Here is a 19588-nt window from a genome sequence, read left to right on the forward strand (position 1 = left end):
GAGGTGACCCCCCGGGAAGCAGGGGCGCACAGGGCCCGTGAGGTGGCCGCCCGGGGGACACCTTGCATACATCCCGTTGGCCTGGGAGCTGGACCCGGGCGGGAGGCGGGGGTGCGCGCGGCCACTTGGTCAGGCGTCCCCAGGGCCCCAGGAGGGCGAGGGAGGCTTGCCCAGGCGCGCGTCCACCCGAGGCACAGACACACACATCTCCCCCGGACCGCAGGTTCGCCTCCCACGGTCGGCGTGGGCACCCGAGGCTCTGCGGGAGCGGCGTCTCGGCCTGCAGGGTGGGTGGGGGCAGGCCAGGTGCACGAGGCCACACCAGCTCCGGGACGAGGCCACGACGGGTCCTGCCCAGCACCCTGGCCGGCCGAGCTTGCCCCCGTCATCGGCGCGCGCCGCGGGCCCGCCCCCGGAAGTCTCGGCACCCCTCCGGTGACATCACCTCCGCCCGGGCGGCGTCGCGCGCCGATGACGCAGCCATGAAGGCTCGGACTGGTCCTCCTGACGGGGTTCGGGGACCCCCGGCACCCCAAGGTGAGGGTGCACCTGGGAGTGGGCTGGTTCTGTGCTCCTACTTGACTGAAAAGTGACTTCAGGTGCCTCCAGTGCGCGCGGAACGCGTGGCTTATGTGGGGTTGCATGAACACCGCCCCAGTCCTGGGCAGTGAAGGGTAGCGTTGCTAAGGGGGCAGCGCGCCCCACATCGCCAGGAGGACCTGGGGTTGACGTCCTGCGGTCACAGCCGGCTGACACGCTGCTCGGCTTGGAGTCCTGCCTCCTTGGCTCACAGCGATCGAGGGTTTGACCATATCAGAACCAGCGGGGCCCGGGACTGGGAGCGAGGGCCCGGTGGGCCGGGGGGCTTGGTCTTTGGTGGTCTTCTGTGACTGTGAGGTCAGTGACCGTGGGCGAGGCACGGGGTGTCTGGAGAGCCGGATCGGTCGTCCCATCAGCCCCGGGTGTGCGTCGTGGGAATGGTGACGTACTGCCCTTTGTCACAGTAGGTGTCTCCAAGCAGGACATCCGGGAACACATCTGGGACTACTTGGAGTCTCGGAACTTAGCCGACTTTCCCCGCCCTGTGCACCACAGGATTCCTAACTTCAAGGTACGGAGGGGCAAGGGCAGGGAGGGCAGGGCGTGGAGACCAGTCAGACGCTCAGCGTGCAGGGGTCACCTCTCTCAGGCCTCTGTCCCTCCCAGAGCCCGACCTCCCACTGCCGCAGGTCTCGGGCACCCTGCCCCGGGCGAGGGCTCCCAGGCCGCTCGGTGACGGGCAGTCGTGTTCCACACAGGGCGCTGCCCATGCTGCCCAGCTCCTGCTACGCTTGCAGGCGTTCCAAGCAGCCAGGACCGTGAAAGTGAACCCGGACGCGCCCCAGAGAAATGCACGCTTCCTTGTCCTGGAGGTGAGCACTGTGTGTCTGTCCCCACTAGGGCTCCTACCTGGCTTGCCACAACATCCAAGACCTGGATGCTTTTGCCAACGCGCGGGAAGTGAAAGTGGACCCCGACAAACCCCTGGAAGGTGTTCGGCTGCTGGCACTGCAGGTAGGCCCCGCCGCCCGCACTGCAGGTAGGCCCAGCTGCCCGCACTGCAGGTAGGGCCAGCTGTCCGCACTGCAGGTAGGCCCAGCTGTTGGCGCGGGACCTGGCCCCCAGGGGCTGGCTGGTGTGGTCTTTCTCTCAGTGGTCCGCTCTCAGGCCCAGCCCTGGATTTGTAAACTCAAGAGACCCAAGGCATTAGCAGTGCAGTCCCTGAGCCGAGCTGCTGTGTGTCCCAGCAAGGGAGGCAGCCACATCCCTGTGTCCTTGAAAGGGGAGCGCTCACTAGAAATCCGATAGATGGGTCCCCGGACACAGAAAGGGAGTGCCCTTCCCAGACACATACCCCTTCTCAAGCAAAAGAAATGAGTTCCCCCAGGGTAGTCTAAACTCGTATGATTTCACTGAATAAAAGTTGGTCTAAGTTTTAATGCCGTAACTCTAGGCGACTTCTTGGAAACCAGAAGAAGTTGCTGAGTGAAATACAGAGGTCCAGGGGTGGTCAGAACGGGCGGGCATGTGGGTGTGACGGTTGCTGACAGGTCTCAGCCGTCCTGCCTTCTGCTGCCCGTGTTGTGTGGCCCCCAGCACAGATCTGCCTCTGGAGCCCACCCCAGGCCAGGCTGCTGGGTGGCCAGGGTGGCTCCAGGGCGTGCCTGGGAGCTGCTCAGCCGGCCGGACTCGTGGGCCTTTTGTGGGCCCGAGGCTGCCTCCCGTCACATGCTAGGCTACACCGTGCTTTTCCTGTGGGATCTGCTGCCCAGCCATCCCTACTCATGGTTTCCAAGGCTCCAGGAGTATCCACGGCTTGGGTCCCCTGGGGACTCATGCTGTGGGACTGGGCCCTTGCTGTGGGAGCCCCTCCAGGGACTGGCCACAAGGCGCCTGGGCACTGAGAGGAGGCCCCGGGTCCTGGCCCCCACTGTGACCCGGGAATGTGACATAGGCAGTATCTCGACCACTGACGAGGCACAAGAAAATGTGGTCAGCACGGGACAGCAGGAAGTGACAGGCAGGTGACTTACTCCAGCGGTCACTCTCCGAAGCTGATGGATGGAACTGGCAAGCTAGATACGAATGCTTGAATGCTTGACCGAGAGGATTTTTAATGCCCAATGTCCTTATGCTATAATGGTTGAAACATTGTTGAAAATAGAGTGAGCTCCAACGGAAGACTTCCCAGGAGCATGCCTGGCCTGGGTGGCTGCGTCCATTCTTTTTTTTTTTTTTTTTTTTTTTTTTTAAGATTTATTTTATTTTTATTACAAAGTCAGATATACTGAGAGGAGGAGAGATAGAGAGGAAGTGGAGCTGCCAGGATTAGAACCAGCGGCCATATGGGATCAAGGCGAGGACCTTAGCCACTAGGCCACGCTGCCAAGCCCGGCTGCGTCCATTCTTACAGTAACACCTGAGTGGTGAGGGATGTGGGCCTGGTGAGCTGGACGGGGTGAAGTCCCGCAGGGCAGGGACGGTGAGAAAGATGGACCCACACACTGAGTTTACAAACAAGTGATTTTCTGAGCACACACACACACACACACACACACACGCAGAAAGCAGATCATCACAGATTGCTTGCCTTTGTAAAAATCACAGCTTCAAGTTCATTGTCTTTCTGTTAAAGAGCAAGAAAACCCTGTTGGTTCCGACGCCACGGCTGAGGACTGGGCTCTTCAATAAGATCACGCCACCCCCCGGAGCCACCAAGGACATCCTGAGGCGATGTGCCACCTCAGAGGTGAGCGCGGCAGCGGGGCACCCCCAGGGAAGCTCCTGACCCTGCCCGCCCTGCTCAGAGTGGAGGAGCTTTTTCCAGGTCTCCCGCTTGTGGGTGCAGGGCCCAAGGTCTTGGGCTGTCTCCTGCCCTCCCAGGCCATTAGCAGGGAGCTGGATTGGAGGTGGAGCAGCCAGGTCGTGAACTGGTGCCCATATGGGATGCTGGCAGCACAAGCAGAGGCTTAGCGTGCTATGCCATGGTGCCAGCCCCACAAGCCCACTCTTGTACTACCAAACAACAGCAGAGGGCAGAACTGCTCAAACAGGCATCGCTGGAAGTTGCCTGACAAGTTAGAGGCGAATAATTGTGACAGATAAATAAGAGGTGTTCAGAACGCTAATGGAAAATGCGTATTATTGACAAAATGAGGCATGGTTTTCAGAAGCTCAAAGTGCTTTGGGTGGGTGTTTTGGTGTGGTGGGCTCAGCCAGTGTCCAGGAACCCAACACCCTGCATCAGGGTGCCTGGTTCAAGTCCTGGCCACTCTGTTCTTTCGATCCTGCTTCCTGCTGGTGTGCCTGTGCGGCAGCAAACGAGCTGAGCCCGGGTTCTGAGTTCCTGTGTGGCTCGCAGGAGGGAGTTCCCGGCTGGCTTTGCCTAGCTGCTGCAGCCGTCGAGGGAGTGAGTCAGGACAGCCTCCCTCTGCTGCGGCCGTCGAGGGAGTGAGTCAATGACAGCCTCCCTCTGTGTCATTCAGCCTTTCAAGTGGATAACTGTTTTTTTAAAGATTATTTTTCCTTGAAAGGCAGATGAGGCTTACAGAAAGGAGAGACAGAGAGATGTCCCACTGGTTCACTCCGCACGTGGCAGCAGTGGCGGGAGCTGGGCCAGTGAGGAGCTCCTGGGTCTCCTGGAGGATGGCGTGCCATTCCTAAAGTAGGATCTGTTGTGGCACGTGATAAAGTGAATTGATGAGGAAGCTGGCAGGTAACCAGGGAAGAAGTGAGGTGGGACAAGGCCTGGGCGCAGCGTTGAGAAGTGCACCCGCTGTGGGCTGTGGTTGAGGGACCTCCCGCCTCTGGGCCCCTGAGTGTGAGCGCACAGACTTTGCCGCGGTGTGACTCCCATGAGAGCCCAGCTGATCCGTCTCTGGGCTGGGGGCGGCCCAGGGCGGTGGTCTGCCCAGGGGCTGGCCTGAGGTTTCTCCCACCTCAAGGGAGGCACAAATGTCCACACAGTCCATATCAGCTGGCGCTGACACCAGGTGCATGTGCGGCTGAGCATTCGGAGTGAGGGCTGGACGTCCAGGTGATCTGACGCATGTCGTCTGTGCTCAGTGGGAACCCCGAGTCCCAGGCGATGAGCCAGGGCGGCCAGTGCGTCCCCCTGCTGAGGCTCCACCCTGAGCAGGCTCTGCACTGAGGCCTGGGCACAGCCCACCTGAGGGCTCACCACTGACCAGCACCTTATGGGAAAAACCACCTGCTGCATAGTGAGAACTCAGTGCCTGTGAGTTGGCACCGGCAGTTGCCCCGAGCCCTTTCCCGGGAAGGATGTCACAGCAGATGCCCCACACGTCCGCCGTGCTGCCTGTGCGTGAGGGGCAGAGCCCATGCCTTCGTCCAGGAGGCCGGCGGGGCCCGCGTGCTCCCCAACCTTGTGTGTCCCTCTGCAGGGCGTGAGGAGCCACAGCCTGCCCGTAGGCCTGGAGTCCAGAGTCCAGGTGGACGTAGTGGTGGTGGGATCCGTGGCCGTTTCTGAGAAAGGTAAGACCAGAAGGCCGGGTGGCACAGTGGTGACGGTTGTGCTTGGGCTGCTGCCTGTTGGGCAGTGCCCCTTCCCCGTGCCCTGCCACTGCACACCAGGGCTCCAGCCGCCACGTCTCTTCCGCGTCCCTGAGGTGCAGCTCTGTCTGTGGCCCCTTGGTGTCTCAGCTGCCTGAACACCCTCTTTTTATGTTTTTTGTGTGACTTTTATGTGTGATGATGTTTACAAAGTTGACCAGGATGGGAGAATTGAGGGTTAGGGGAAAGTGGGTGTGATCATGGTATTCAAATGTTCTGTTTCTACGTCCTGCTTCTGGGGGAAGTAGGGGATTAGAGGAGAAGCCACACCCAGGCTCAAGCGGCCCAGTACCCGGGAGTGGGGAACGGCCACTGGATATCAGCCTTAGGTCCCTGGTGTGCAGTGTGCCCTCCTGCCCTGCTCAGCTCTTACCCTGTGCTTGGCGCATGCTCCCTGCTCACCTGGTCCCCCCCACCTGCTGAGCATGCGTCAGGCGTCAGGAGGGATGGCTCACCCCGAGGAGGAGCTGGGCAGTCTCCCGCAGGGAGCGGCCTTGCACGCTGGGCTCCAGCTCCCTCTCTGCCGCCTCCAGGCCCTCCCTGGGGACTGCAGGAGGGGGATCGGCGCCTTGGAGGAGACCCAGCCCCATGCCTGACCTTTCCCTAACAGCAGAGGGTGCAGAGTGTCTTGGTTACCCGCAAACCCAAGCACTGCTCACTTCGAGCCCAGTGTGAGCTCTGGCCCCCAGGTGACAAGGACATGTTGAAAGGCTTGCTCTGCCCGTGCGGGGTTCCCGCTGCCACTGGGCCGTGTGACTCCCGAGTCTGTTTTCAGCGGCATGCCTGGGGATCCGAGGGAGCTGCTCTGGACAGGCCGGGGATGTTGGCGGGCAGCGCCCCTTCCCCGTGCCCTGGCGGGCAGTGCCCCCCACACGCCTTCTCCCACCCTCTCAGGCTGGCGGATCGGGAAGGGAGAAGGTTACGCAGATCTTGAATATGCCATGATGGTGTCGATGGGAGCCGTCCACAGGGGGACACCAGTGGTCACCATCGTCCATGACTGCCAGGTGCTGCTCTGAGGGTGCGGGGTGGGTTGAGATGGTGCTGATCTGCACGGGCGGAGATCCAGGCATGGGCACCCACCCCAGAAAGAAGACAGGGGTGCTTGGCTCGCCCACTTCCACCGGGTGGCTCCCTGGTGGCTTCCTGACCTGTCCCCGTCTCACCAGGTCAAGGACATCCCCGACACCCTTGTTGAGGATCACGACATCACGGTCGACTACATTCTCACTCCCACCAGGGTCATCGTCACGGGCTGTGAACGCCCACAGCCATCAGGAATCATGTGGTCCAAGGTGGGTCAGGCTGGGGCCGCGCCCTGTACGTGGGGGCCACGCCCACCCACAGGCACCAGTGGGGGCAGGAGGCTTCACTGAGGCGCCCCGGACTTCCGTGTGGACACACAGCCCAGGGTGGAGTCGCAGCCAGGTTATCACAGCATTTAACACATCGGGCGTGCCACCCCTCACCCCGGAAGTCCAGGCTGGAGCCGAGGGCAGGGAGGCCAGCTGGGCAGCGTGCAGGGAGTTCAGATGCCTCACTGGGCCATGTCCCTGCTGGGGCCGCCCGCACAGCAGCTGGTACTGCTTGACTTTTGCAGATCAGCCACGAGATGATGGAGAAGATCCCAATACTGAGAAGCCTCCGGCGCCGAGAGGAGCAGGCTGGGAAGGACGTCGCCCTTCAGGAGGGACCCCGGCACATTCCCCTGTTGGGCAGCCAGCACGTGGCTCCCCCAGGGGGTATCAGGAGGCACCAGGAACCCCAGGGGGGAACCCGCGGTGCCCCACAGCGAGAGGACCCCCTGCTGGCTGCTGCCACTGTTTCTGTGGGGAACCTCCCCTTTGATGCACGCGTGAGTGACCTGAAGAGAGCCCTCCGGGAACTCAGGCAGGCGCCCCTGCAGCTCACCTGGCAGGGCCCACGGCGCCCGGCCCTGCTCCGCTACCAAGACCCGGCCTCTGCCCAGCAGGCCATCTCCTACCTGCAGGGCCTGCGCCTGGGTGCCAACACATTGACAGTGGCACTGGCCAGGCAGCAGAGGGACAGATGACCAAGGGGCAGCCATGGGCAGCAGGTGGGCATGACAGCCTGCCCATGGCTGCTGGAGGCTGCAGTACAGGACATGGCAGAGAGTGACAGCGAGAGCTGTCTGTCTCAGAGACTGCATCTTGGCTGTTGGCCTGCGAGACCGTGTTCACGTCGCCGAGGCCAAGCAGTTCAGTGGCTCATTAACACCGGCCCGTTGTGCTCAGCCCTGTGTTGGAGGCAGGGTTTCCAGACAAGAGCCTGCCACTGGGGGGACCACCTCCCTCTGTTGCCACCCAGCCTGGCCCTCCCTTGGGGCCGGCCTGGACTTGGTCTGGTGGGAGCCACTGCTCGCCCAGGACCTCAGGCTCTCCGGGTTTCCCTCCAGCTGAGCTCTGGCTGAACTGCACCTGCTCAGCAGAAGCCTCTGCCAATGATCTGTGCAAAAAAGCCAAAATGAGCATTTCATTGGAGAGTTTGTTCTCACATGGTTGTGCTGAAGTTTGACTCTGTGGCTGGGGTGTGTTTTAAACCTGTCCTAGTGCCCCGGGAGAGCAGGCCTGTGCGCGGAGACTTCTCGGAACATGAGCTGCCCACAAAGGCATTTCCACTGGTTTCGTGATGAAATTGCCATGGGGACCTGTCCTTCCAGTGGGTGCTGGGCCTCTGGGTGTTCCCCTCAGCCTGGCCACCCACCCATCAATGTGACCAGCTTTGTGTAGGGCCCCCGTCCAGCACGTTTCCTTACCAGGGGGCTCCTCTGTGACTGAGTCTGGCCAGGCCTGCTTGCTGTGGCATTGCTGACGCGCTTCAGCCCTCCCGTGCCCGCAGCCGTCCTCAAGCTGTGCCCCTGCCAGCCGCCGCCCCCTCACACACACCCCAGATCCCAGTCCCACACGTTGAACTCTGTCACGGCTCCCCCGTGTGGCAGTGTCTGGACTGTTGTAGCCACAGTGACAGACAGCCAGGTCCGGCTCATTGCCTCATGTAACTGCATCAAGGGAAGGCAGCGGGGAGGCAGCGGAGGGCACCCAGACGCCTCCCCCTACTCTCCTGGGAGACCTGTGTGGCATTCCCAGCTCCTGGCAATACTTTTTTGAAACAACAAATTATGCAACATGGCTGGTGTTCACAGGAGGGGCCTTGAGCGCCAGTCTGCCCAGTTCCAGTGGGTATGGGCTGGCGGTGTGACCTCTGAGTGTCCACTCGATTGTACGCGAGCCTCATGACCACGTGTCACATAGCTGCAGGGAACACACTGGGGTGGAGACTTGGTTCACATCACGCTGGAGGGGAGGAGCAGGCCAGGGCAACACCCCAAAAAGGATGATGATCCAACCCCTACCACAGGCTGGTCTTCCCCAGCTTGGTGACACTGTCCTTGGTTCCCCCAGGACAGCCGGTTTAGAGTGCAACGGACTATCGCGTGAGCAATCCATAAGAGACCACAGGCTCCTCTGGGATCCCAGCCACATGCTGAGCAGGGGCCCGGTGGAGGGGTGCATGCCCGCTGAGCCACAAGCCTGCATCAGATGGAAAGGGAACCAGGCACTCAGCTAATGCCGCTGGGGCAGAAGTGACCACCTGCTCGTGGACACCTGCCCAGGCAGCAGAGTCCTGGCTAGAACAAATGGAGGAGTGAATAGCTGTCGGTTAAGCTGCTGCTTGGCCTTACTGACCGGCTGTCCATGTAAATATTATGGAATTGCTTATAAATAAATGTACACACACACAAACCCCCAGGGAGCAAAGCCAAGATGCAGCTGATCACAGAGCATGCCAAGCTGTCCCTGTGCCGTCCAAACTGGCAGAAGTGGGGAGCGCGGGGAGGGGCAGTGTTGTGTTCCGCTAGGTTACAGAGCAGAGAGCTCTGCGCCTGGCAGCCGTGTACTGTGTCAGCAGGGGCCCGGCTGTGTAGGTAGCCATGCCTGCTGCTGTCCCTGGCAAGCGCTAACCTTGCGCTCAACATCTCCGCATCCACAGACCCTGGGCGCAGTGTCTTCCCCCAGCACAGGCAGGCAGTCGCAGGTCCAGGGATCCACAGTCTTGGCCCGAGGCCCGCAGGCAGCCACCTTCTGCCCAGGAGTCCACTACTCCAACGCCTCCGCGGGGCAGGATTTCTTCCCGTCAATGGAGCCCTTTATTTCTGACGCCCATAAATCACCCGGGCAAGATGGGAGCTGACAGGACTCCGGGTCCTGCGGGTCTCTTGCCCTTTGGATGACTTGGGAGCCAGCAGCTTAGTTGCCGAGGTGTTGAGTTGTCAACGAGAACAGCCCTCTCACCTGGGATCACTGGCCATAGCAGCAGGGCCTCGGGGACCGTGCTGTGTGGGCTCCCACAAGCCTTCCCTTCGCTACGCCTCGGCTCCTTCACCCCTGGGCCCTCTGTCCACTGCCAGCTCATCCCAACCCCTCACCAGTGCAGTGAGAGGCACCTGCCCATGCCCCAAAGCTGGGAAGTTGGGTGGAAGTGGCGGCGGGGGGTAGGGGGTCAGGACAGGCCAGCTGCTTGCTGTCTAATGAGTTTATTTTAAACACACCCCTCCCTGTGTAACTAGGAAAGAACAACACATGTGCCCTTTCTGGGAACGGCCAGCTGCTCAGCGCAGGCCTCGAACCCCACAGTGAGGAGCTTTCTGGGCCCAGGTCTGAGATCTCCCAGTTAGGACCCAGCGCGCACTGCGTCATGCGGACAGCAGGTGGCGGTGCGTGCCCGCGGAGGAACAGCCGCAACTGGTCCTGGATGCCTCCCTGCCTGCTCTGGGGAGTGTCAGCTGAGCTCTCCACAGGGAGCTGAGAGTCCCAGGGAAATGGACCTGCTGGGCGGACCACACGCACTGCCAGGGGGCAGCAGAGAGCCAGGGCACGGCAGACAGCAAGGACCCCATGGCTGACACATCCCTGGCTTTGAAGCAGGCTTCTCCCTCCGGCGTCTGCTGAGCTGGCTGATTCCAGTGCTGGATGGTACATGGCCTAGCCTCCAGCACCTGTTCTGAACGGGGCTGGGTACTCTCAGCCGAGAGTACAGTGCCCAGTGCCCCCATCCCCCACCTGTGGGTGAACAAGAACGCTGGGTTGTCTGTCTATACTGACAAGCAGGTGTCAGCTCTCATCACCCTCCTGGTCTGACAGGAGCGCAGCGGCTCTGGAGTGCCTGAGTCAGCAGCAGCTCTTTGTCCTGTCTCCTAGTCCCGGAAAACAATATTCCACACTTTTCTCCTGCCAATCCTTTAAGCATGAAGTCTGGTAAGCATAGTTCCTCTGTGGCCCTACGAGTTACCAGAGGCATGCCACACCCAGACATGGCCTCTCCTCCACTACCCCACCCTGCCAGGCAGCTGCTCACCCACCCAGGCCCTGCCCCAGGCTCGGCTGTGGGAGATACCGAGAGTCTCACCCTAACCCAGGGTCAGCAGGGATCCCACTTCTAGGGCACGGCTCTAGCCCTGTGTGCTGTGTGTGTGGCACCACGGGGGCCTGAGACGCAGTGCCGGGGGGGGGGGGCGTCGTCTGAGTCGTAGCTGTGGCTGCTGAGCTAGGCTCCCCACCCCACCCGGAGCCCCCTCCCAGCTGCCTCACGATGGAGCCCCGAGAGTGCCGTGAGGTCCAGCCTCTGTGGTCCCTGAGCCCTCCTCTCTTGCTCCACAGGGAGGGGGTTGGCAGGATGGTGAAGACCACAGCTGGGGATCACCAAGTCCTGGGCGTGGGTGCCAAGACCACCTCTCACCAACGCACCCAGGACCAGTCGCCTACCCTCTGGACACACCAAGGGATGAGGACGAGGACGGCGGCCCAGGGCCTAGGCCGCACAGGGTGCCTGCTCAGTGCTGGTCGCCATCCTGCCTGCAAGCTGCGGTTCTCTCTGCTGCAGCTCCAGGAGTGGGAGCTGGAGCCTGGGGCAGGCGGGAGGGGGCAGCAGAGGCTGGCTGGGGCGGAGACAGCGGGCACTGACTGGAGCCCTGGCAGTGTCGGGGCAGGGGGGAGGGCGTAGGAGAGGCTGCAGCGCTGCAAGAGCTATGGGGTTCTGGGCCTCTGCAGTCTCGGGACCCCGGATTGTCAGTTTGGGTATGCACCCAGTGTTTGGCTCCCGGCCCCCGCTCGGAGCTGCCAGCAGAGGCCAGTGGCTGGCCTGGGACTCTTCTGCCTGCCTGGCGGCCGGGTGGGCTGAGAGCCAGCGCAGAAGATCCTGACTCGGACCCAAACTCACTGCTAACACTCAGTCTGTTAGGCCACTTGGGTGTCCCCTTCTCCCCTGCAGGGGGCATGTGGGTACAACCCTGCAACCCTCCCAGAGTGCATCACCACCCCCACCCCTTCTGCACCAACTCCTCAAGTGCACAGTGCCAGGCATCCCTGGGCGAGGGCTGCCTGGCTCATCAGCCACCCAGGAGCCGGAGGACTCCAGCTGAGCTACCTAGCAGCTCTGCCGGCCAGGGACGCCTCGCAGGCACAGGCGAGGGGCACTGGAGGGCGCCAGGCGTGGCCACACCACAACCCCTTCCCGCCAGACAATAAGCAAAGTAGTGGGAAGAAGCGCATCCCGCGAGCCAGGCGCCTTCGCATCAGAGGCTCACACCCGGGGCGCCTTCCGGACGGACGCTGGCGCAGGGACCAGGGGCTGGGGGACTAGGAGCCGACCTGCAATTCCCACCGCCGGGGGGGGGGGGGCTGCACGGCTCTTCTGCGGCCCGTGCGGAAGAGGCCAGCGCGCCCGCGGGAAGTGTAACCCGCGCACTTTAGCCAGGGGCCTTTCTCTCTGGGCTCAGCTTGACTGCACGGCTGCACAACGCGCCCTGCGAGGTGTGCAAGGAGACGTGGGATTACGCCCACCTGGGATGCCTGCCTGGCGCCCGACGACGCACGCAGGACGCGTGATTTGCCTCGGCGCGCACAGGCGGCTCTGTGTTTGAGGCGGGTACTTTGCACGCGCTGAGCGCGCTTCGCCACACAGCTCCCGTGCCAGCCATGGGCCCTCGAGGGCCCCAGGGGACCCGCTGCCCCACCTGCGCTGTCTTATCCTGGCGACTGCGAGATGTGGGACGCGGTTTCCTCTTCTCACCTGGGGACCACACTGTCCCATCCCACGCGGCGGGTAAGGCCGAACTCTGCCTTGGGAGAACTAGGGCCAATTTTACTTCAAAAGGCCCAGCGGGTGCCTCCCACCCAGCTGAGCCCGAACCTGGGCGTCAGGGGCGACCCCGTGGAAGGGGGACGCCACTCAGGACGCCAAAGCCACGCGCCATCAGGGGACACGTAGGCTTTGAGAGGCTGTGGAGGGAGAGCCAGGAGCTGCGTGTTTCCCTCCCGCTGCACGCCAGCCTCAGACCCCCCTCCCCAACACCTGAGGTGCCTTCTCGGGGGGTACTGAGGAGGCTCCAGGCGCTGGCCGCCAAGGCCGCCCGGGATGCCCGCGCAGCGCCTCCACGCCAAGGCCGCCCGGGATGCCCGCGCAGCGCGCCCAGGGCTCTCTCCGGACCGGGTGGGGGGTGGCCTTGGCCCCGGGCCGCCCGCCTCTCCCCGCCGCCGCTGCCCTGCTTGCTGCGGGCAGCCCCCGCCTGAGGTCCGGCCGCCCGGGCCTTCTCCCGCCCCTTGGGTCGCGGTTAGCTGGGGCACAGCTTGTCGGCGAGTTGGTGGGTCGTTTGGACGGATCAGAGCTCCGGAAAAATCACCCCCACGTCCGAAACGCCAAGCAGGCAGAGCAGCAGGAACCGAGATCCGACCCCCGCGACGCGGAGCCCCCACAGTGGGTCTGCGCCCCGAGACGTCCTGGGCGGGGGGCGCGGGCTTCCGGGGTCCTGCGATTCAAGAGGGAAACGCACTTCGCGCCTTGGTTTGCACCCTACCACCCGGCTTAGGTTCCGATTGGGGAAAATCAAGCATGGGACCTCCGAACACACCTACCGCCCGTAATTTAAAAAAAGGAAAGAAAGAAAAGAAAAAAATCCCATTTTCTTCATGATTTCAAACAGCTCGAATACGGGGAACAGTAACTTCTAGAACTCCAGGTAAAACAAACGTGGCCTGAGAGAGGCGGCAGGGCTGCCTGCGCTGACCGAGGCAATGCCGTTACAGCACCCACGCGCGGACTCCAATCTGCACCAACAATGTTCAGCCCTCCGGCATCGGACCCACATACTCGTATGTAACACACGCACACACAGCTCCGCTTTCCAAGGGGAACAGTGACGTGTCGCTCTGTCTGATGATTTCAAAGGAGAGCTGACATTTCCAGGGGCAGAGGGAGGGCTCTGCTTAAAACCCCCGAAGCCGAGAAAAACAGCCCCTCGCGTCCAAACTCTATTCAACAGGGCCTGGAAAACGGCACCCGGGCCAAAAACAAAAAAAAAGAGGCAAGTACTCAGAACTACCCAGATTTTAAATTTCAAAAACTCTGGAGAGCCTAAAGCATGGGTTGTTTTTTCTCTATTTGGGAATTCAGGAGATAGTCTGCAACCCTAATCCCGAGCATTCATGCACTTTTATTTCGAGTTGATACAATTTTAAAGGCCATGTACAAATGTTACACATTTTTATTTTGTTCTATTTTTTAGGAAAAAATACACAAAAGGCAAAACATTGTCAAATTATAATTTTATACAGTGCAGAAGGAAATTTAAAATACGTGTCACAAATGCCGCACGCCAGCAGCCAAAATACTAAAAAAAGGGGGGGGGAAGGGTAGTCCTTCATATTATATATATATATTTATATAAAACATATGGAAATTTGTTTTTACACAGATGGGTCTTTGTTTCAGATTTACAATGGATCTCTAAAAAAAAATCCTACATGGCAAATATTGCCAACGAAGTTACACCATTAATACTGATCGACGGAGGGGCGTCTGCGGACGGAGAGCAGAGAATAAATAACAAATCGGAGGGGCCTTGCTACGTTGCCAAAGTGCCTTCCTGCGCCGTGCGCCCTAGCCCCGGGCCTCGGCGTGCGCCCCGCGGACAGCAGAGACCAGACACCGGGGGACCCCCACCGAGGGAGCCCCCAATTCAGAACCGAATCCAAGAGGCTGACGAGGAGGGAGAGGGCGGAGAGCGGGAGGCCGGCGCTGCCCGGGCAGCTGCTCGCTGCTGGCTCCCCGTCCCCTTGGCGGATGGACGGAAGCCGCTGGTGCGGACCAAGGAGGGGCCCTGGGGGGCTGCCCCTGCGCCTGCCCGCAAGGCAGCTCAGAACACCTCCACGGGAAAAGATAAATATCCTGCCCCCAAATGAAAGCCCTGGAATGCGCTTAGTCTTTCTTGGGGTGGGGGGAGAATCTTCCCGCTCCCTGGGGAGACCCCGGCAGATTTCACCGGGTGCTGTCGCAGGCCTGGCCAGGACGCGCGGCTCCAACCACAACACCACCACTTAAAAATAAAAATCCTTGAGCACACGGGAGGCGGTGCTGGGGCTTCTGGCCGCTGACTTTCTGCAAATAATCCGGCGGGGAGGGGGCGAGCCCTTTTCCGCTGCCCGCGGCTATACCTCGAGTAGAACAGTTTCAGGCCGTGCGTCGGGAGGCGCCTGCGGCCTCACATCACACACGGCTTGATGTCTTGGTAGGTGACCTGCTGGTGGTAATAGGAGCCCCCTCCCGCTGAGTGCATGGAAGAGGACGCCATGGCGTTGAAGGAGAAGACGAACTCCTTGCGGTCACACATGCTGGGCGACTGGGAGTGGTAGCGTGGTATGCCTGCGGGGCAGGGCGACAGCAGGGATGGGGGGAACAGGGAGTTAGCTCAGGGGCCGGAGAGGCGGGCTGTGTCCTGCAGGGCGCCCGCTGCGGGCCCAGCCCGGCTCGGGCGCAAGGCTGTCCGTAGCGCCTGGATTCCCTCCTTCCCACCCCAGGGAAACAGCCCTGCTCCCTGCAGACCCCATCATCCTGGTCTCTCCTGCCTGGGATACCACACTGGGCCGGGCAGGCAGCTTCCAGAAGCCAGGGCGGAAGGGGAAGGCAGTGCTGGCTCTGTGGAGGCCAGCGAGGGCCTGCATTCCGGGAACTGAGAGGTTGCCGAGGCCTTGGAGAGCAAAGGGGAGCAGCTGCCAGCAGGCAGAAGCCTCTTTGCAGTCCAGATCGCAACCTGGAGAGCCGGCACCCAGGCCAGCATTGCCCCGGGGATTCTGAGCAGCCCCAGCAGGGCGAACCCCATGCAGAGGCTCCAGGCCACGGGCTCCTCTAGCCTCCACAGGCCGCTGACAGCTGACCCCTCAAGGCCCCTGCCAAGGTCCCACACTGAGGCCACTGAGGCACTGGGTGGGTAGCTGGAAAGTGGGGGTGCTTTGCATCTGTACAGTGCGTTTGGGGTTGGGGTGCTCAAGGGCCTGGATACCAGAGCACCTGAGAAACAAAAGAATCTCTGGTGCTGGCCCTCCCTGGGCCTGGTCCCCACAACCTGGCCTGCCAAGGTCATCAGCTGCCCCCCGGGCCTGGCTGCGGCCCGCTGCCCTGGAGGCCGAGCCCCAGGAGCTGGCCTGGCGCCTCTGGGCCTCCGCTCTGGGCCTCGCTCTGCCCAGGGCCTGGAGCAGAGGTGGGCTGCGGGCGGGAGGTCACCAGGGTTGGCACAGAGACCCCAGATCTGCAGGGGGACCTTTCTGGGTGAGGGAGGGCTCCCGAGGGACCCCAGAGGACTTAGGTCCAGGCGGGATTCCAGGCTCTGGTGAGCCGCGGCCTACCTGATGGCCTGGGAGTTGGAACAGAAAGAAAAACAAATCTGTCCCCAGGGGTTCGGCAGACCACAAAGGCCCACCGAGGGGTGGGGCAGCGGCTCTCGGGGGTCCGCCCCGTGCAGGCAGAGGTGGGCTCCCCCCACTCACCTTGCAGCTCCGCTGGGGCGTTGTGGCTGTTCTGATGCAGGTACGGCTGGTCCAGAGAGTGCGTGGAGAGGCTGCTGGACAGCGGGTTGGCCGCGGGGTTGCAGGGGGACAGGGGCTGCTGTTTGATGTAGGAGGCACCGCTGTTCAGCGCTGCGGAGGCCGAGGGCGGCCAGGCGGCGGCCGAGCCCGAGTACACGGCGTGCGGCTCCATGACCCCGCTGGCGGCAGCTGCGGCGGCCGCAGCGGGCAGCAGCGGGGAGGCCGGCACGGATCCGTCGTGGTGCGGGTACTCCCCGGCGGTCGCCGCACCGCCGCAACTGCCCATGTACGAGTGGCCGCCGTTGGACGGCAAGTGGGGCACCGAGTGGCTGGGCAGGGCCATGCCGTCCACGTTGCCCGGCAAGTGGCCGTTCATCATGCCCAGGCCGCCGTCCAGCGTCAGGCTGTTGGGTGGGCAGGAGAGGCCGCCAGCCGAGCCCTGGAAGCCGTAGGTGTCCGGGAGATGGTTGAAGCCTAGCCCGTTCACCATGCTGTACATGGGCTTGAGCGCCTGGCATTTCCTTCGGAAGCCCCGCGGCCGCCGCCGAAAGGAGCCCTCTTCGAACATGAACTCGCTGGCGGGGTCGATGGTCCAGTAGTGGCCCTTGCCGGGCCGCCCGAGGCCCTTGGGCAGCTTGATGAAGCACTCGTTGAGCGAGAGGTTGTGGCGCACCGAGTTCTTCCAGCCCTGGTAGGCGCCGCGGAAGAAGGGGAAGCGCGCCTGCAGGAACTGGTAGATCTCGCTGAGGGTCAGGCGCTTGGTGGGCGAGCTCTGGATGGCCATGACGATGAGCGCGATGTACGAGTAGGGCGGCTTCTCCGGCCGCCGGATGCCGGCGTTCGTCTTCTTGGCCTTGGACGGGCCGGAGGACGCGGGGTCCATGGCCGCGCCGCCTCCCCCGCCGCCGCCACCGCCGCCGCCGCCGTGCGGTGGCTGCTGCTTCTCGGGCGCCGAAGACATCGGGTGGCTGCTGCCGCCGCCGCCGCTGCCGCCGCTGCTCTGCGCCGCCGAGGAGCCGGGAGGAGGAGGAGGAGGAGGAAGAGGAGGAGGAGGAGGAGGGGGAGGAGGGCGAGGGGGAGGGGGCTGCGCGCGCGGGGCTGGCTGCACCTCTGCCGTCATCGGCGGCCACTGCTCCCGAGCGAGCCTCGGCGCGCCCTCCCCCGCTCGCCCGCCCACCCTCCCCGAGGAGCCGCTGGATCCGCCGGCGGTTGGCTCAGCGCCCCCCTCTCTTTCCAACTCCCTCCTCCCCCACCTCCCTCCCTCTCTCCCTCCCTCCCTCCCTCCCACTAGGAAAGGAGCGCCGAGGAGGCCGCGGGCAGCCGGGGCGGAGGCCCCAGGAAGCTCCCCCCCAAAGGCTTTTTACTGGGGGAGGCACCACCTCCAGGGTTCGCGGCGGAGCGCGCCTACCCCATTCGGACTGAGGCCGCCTTCACTGCTTCTGCGCCCAGCGGCGTCCCGCGGCCCGGCGGAAGACCCTCCAAAAGTCCCCCTCCTCGCCCTGCACCGCCCCCTCCCCCGGACCCCGCGTGAATGCGCGCTTAAAGGGCCCCCACGCGTAAAGATCCGCGGCCGCCTTGCAAAACCACCCCGCAAAACCGCCCCTCCCCGCCTTCACCAACCTGGCGAGCAAGTGTGTTAACGCGACCTCCGCCTGCGGGTCGGCCCTGAGGCGCGCAGACCCCTGCCTTCCAGGCCCCCCGCGCGGCGGGAAACACGCGCCCCGGGCCTCGGGCCTTCCCCGCGCGCGTGCAGCCCTGCTGCAAACCGCAACTGCAGCGGCTGCGGCCAGGTCGGGACCCTAGCGGGCACGGCTGACTCGGCTCCGGTTCCCGCGGCCAGCGGGCCTGCGTTCCCGCGAGGGACCGCCTACCCACTCTCCCCGCCCTGGGAAGGACTGCTCCGCGCCCGGGATTTTTCGGATTCGCCCAGCCGCGCAAGCGGGCGGGCGGCCGCCCCGGGTCGAGTGCCGGCGGAAAACGAAAGCGCAGGGCGAGTCGCTGTCGCTTTGTCTCAGGCGGCGCCGCCGACCCAACGGGATGGTTGAGAACCACTGGCCCAGCTGGGGTCCAAGCCACGCAGACTCCCCAAATGGCCACTCACCACCGCGCGCACTTCACATAGAGCGCGCGCGCGCTTATATGCGTTGGTGCCTGAGAAAACCAGCTCCCTACTCATTCAGGCGTCCAGAAACCCAGACGTGCGTGCCCACTCTAGCAATCCGCGCCCACTCACTGAAATTTGCACTCATGTTCACGCGTGCACACGCACGCCAAGCTCCGATCAGAATATACGTCCCCCCTTGAACGCCTCCCACCACACACCCCCTGAGAAGCCGCCTGTTGGGCGGCGCGGGACCCCATTTTCCGAGCGCAGGTTCCAATTTCCCAAGAGATGGCAAAGGCCCTGGCAGGAAGTTTACACGGCTCAACGTAAACACGTTCTGGGGGGTTCTTTAATAATAATAACGGAGAATTCCGCGTGCGCGGGGGGAGTTGGCCTAATGCCCCAGTGGGCTCGGCCTGCCGCCGCCGCGGGGGCCGCTGACACTGTGCGCCGCGCCAGGCCAGGTTCCGGAAAGCAGACGGCGCGCGGGCGGAGAGCGCGGGCCAGAGCCGCCCCGGCGCGCCTGGCTTTCAGCCCGACGGGCTCGCACACAAACTCCGTCCACCTCGCAGCACCGCGGTGCGAGTCGGGGCAGTGCGGGTGGGAGAAGGCACTGCGGAGCGCAGGACGCGCCGGAGCCCCGCGCCTCGCACAGAACCAGGTGAGTGCAGTGGTCTTGCAGACGGCCGGGCACCCTTCGGCCTCCCTCCGCCCGGGTCCCCGGACCCGAGGCAGGCACCGGGAGCGAGGAGCTAAGCCAGCAGACGCGACCAGGTAGGAGCCGGGGCTGCAGCTGTGTGCGGAGCCGCGTCCGCGGTTTTTTCAAAGCTCACCCGGCCTCTGGGTTGCTCTGACGCCGCCTTCGGCTTCGCGGAAAGACGCCCAGTCGCCTCGGAGGGCGCTGGGCTGGTTCGTGTGAGGAGGCAGGTGGAGGTGGTGATGGAGAGAGGCTCTCGCCGCCTACCCTGGCAGAGCTGGGCTTCCGCGGGAGGCCAGGAGGGTCTCCTTCCCTGCTGGGCGCTTCCGCGGAGCTCGCCCAGCCTCTGCGCGCAGACAAGGCCCACACGAGAAGCGATGAGCGTGGGCCGCGACCGCGTAGTGTGTTGCGCATTTCCACAGAGATGCCCCCACTCGGTCCCTGCCCACAGACACCCTCAGCCCCGTCCGTGGCCTCGCGAACGCCTTCCAGCGAAGCGCTCCTCCGATGCGGGTGCTGCCACTCCTGGCACCGAGGGGCAGGCCAGCCCTCGGTTCAGAGTGCGCGGTGGGCTGCGGGGCACACGACTCCGCGCTCTGACCTTTCCGCGCTAATTCTTCGCCCACGCATTCCCAGGAGGGCTGAAGCGTGGGTCCTCAGCCTCACCTTCCCCCCACGTGGCTCCCCCTCGCTTTTTATTTTGCGGTGGGGCAGTGACAGATAGGTGGCTTTGGCGCCGGGAGGGAAGTCCAGGGCAGGAGGCGCTGCCATCTGGCCTCTGACAGAGGTAAGCCGGCA

At 63.3% G+C, this 19588-nt stretch overlaps 2 protein-coding genes across 2 annotated transcripts; one reads left to right on the top strand and one right to left on the bottom strand.

Annotated features, from left to right (window-relative positions):
- Positions 1–482: 482 nt before the first annotated feature.
- On the top strand, positions 483–7238 carry MTHFSD (methenyltetrahydrofolate synthetase domain containing). The gene is made up of 8 exons (XM_058674816.1): positions 483–537; positions 1008–1111; positions 1441–1554; positions 3176–3289; positions 4944–5034; positions 6007–6119; positions 6282–6407; positions 6713–7238. Exons 1-8 carry the CDS (start codon positions 483–485, stop codon positions 7163–7165), a joined length of 1170 nt encoding a protein of 389 aa, XP_058530799.1. The 3' UTR covers positions 7166–7238.
- A 7085-nt stretch (positions 7239–14323) lies between these two features.
- Positions 14324–17531, bottom strand: FOXF1 (forkhead box F1). The gene is made up of 2 exons (XM_058674296.1): positions 15951–17531; positions 14324–14829 (listed from the first exon to the last, which is right to left on the bottom strand). Exons 1-2 carry the CDS (start codon positions 17107–17109, stop codon positions 14669–14671), a joined length of 1320 nt encoding a protein of 439 aa, XP_058530279.1. The 5' UTR covers positions 17110–17531; the 3' UTR covers positions 14324–14668.
- Between the last annotated feature and the right edge of the window lie 2057 nt (positions 17532–19588).

The sequence above is a fragment of the Ochotona princeps genome, chromosome 16 (assembly GCF_030435755.1).
Source record: "Ochotona princeps isolate mOchPri1 chromosome 16, mOchPri1.hap1, whole genome shotgun sequence".
NCBI classification, from domain to species: Eukaryota; Metazoa; Chordata; class Mammalia; order Lagomorpha; family Ochotonidae; genus Ochotona; species Ochotona princeps.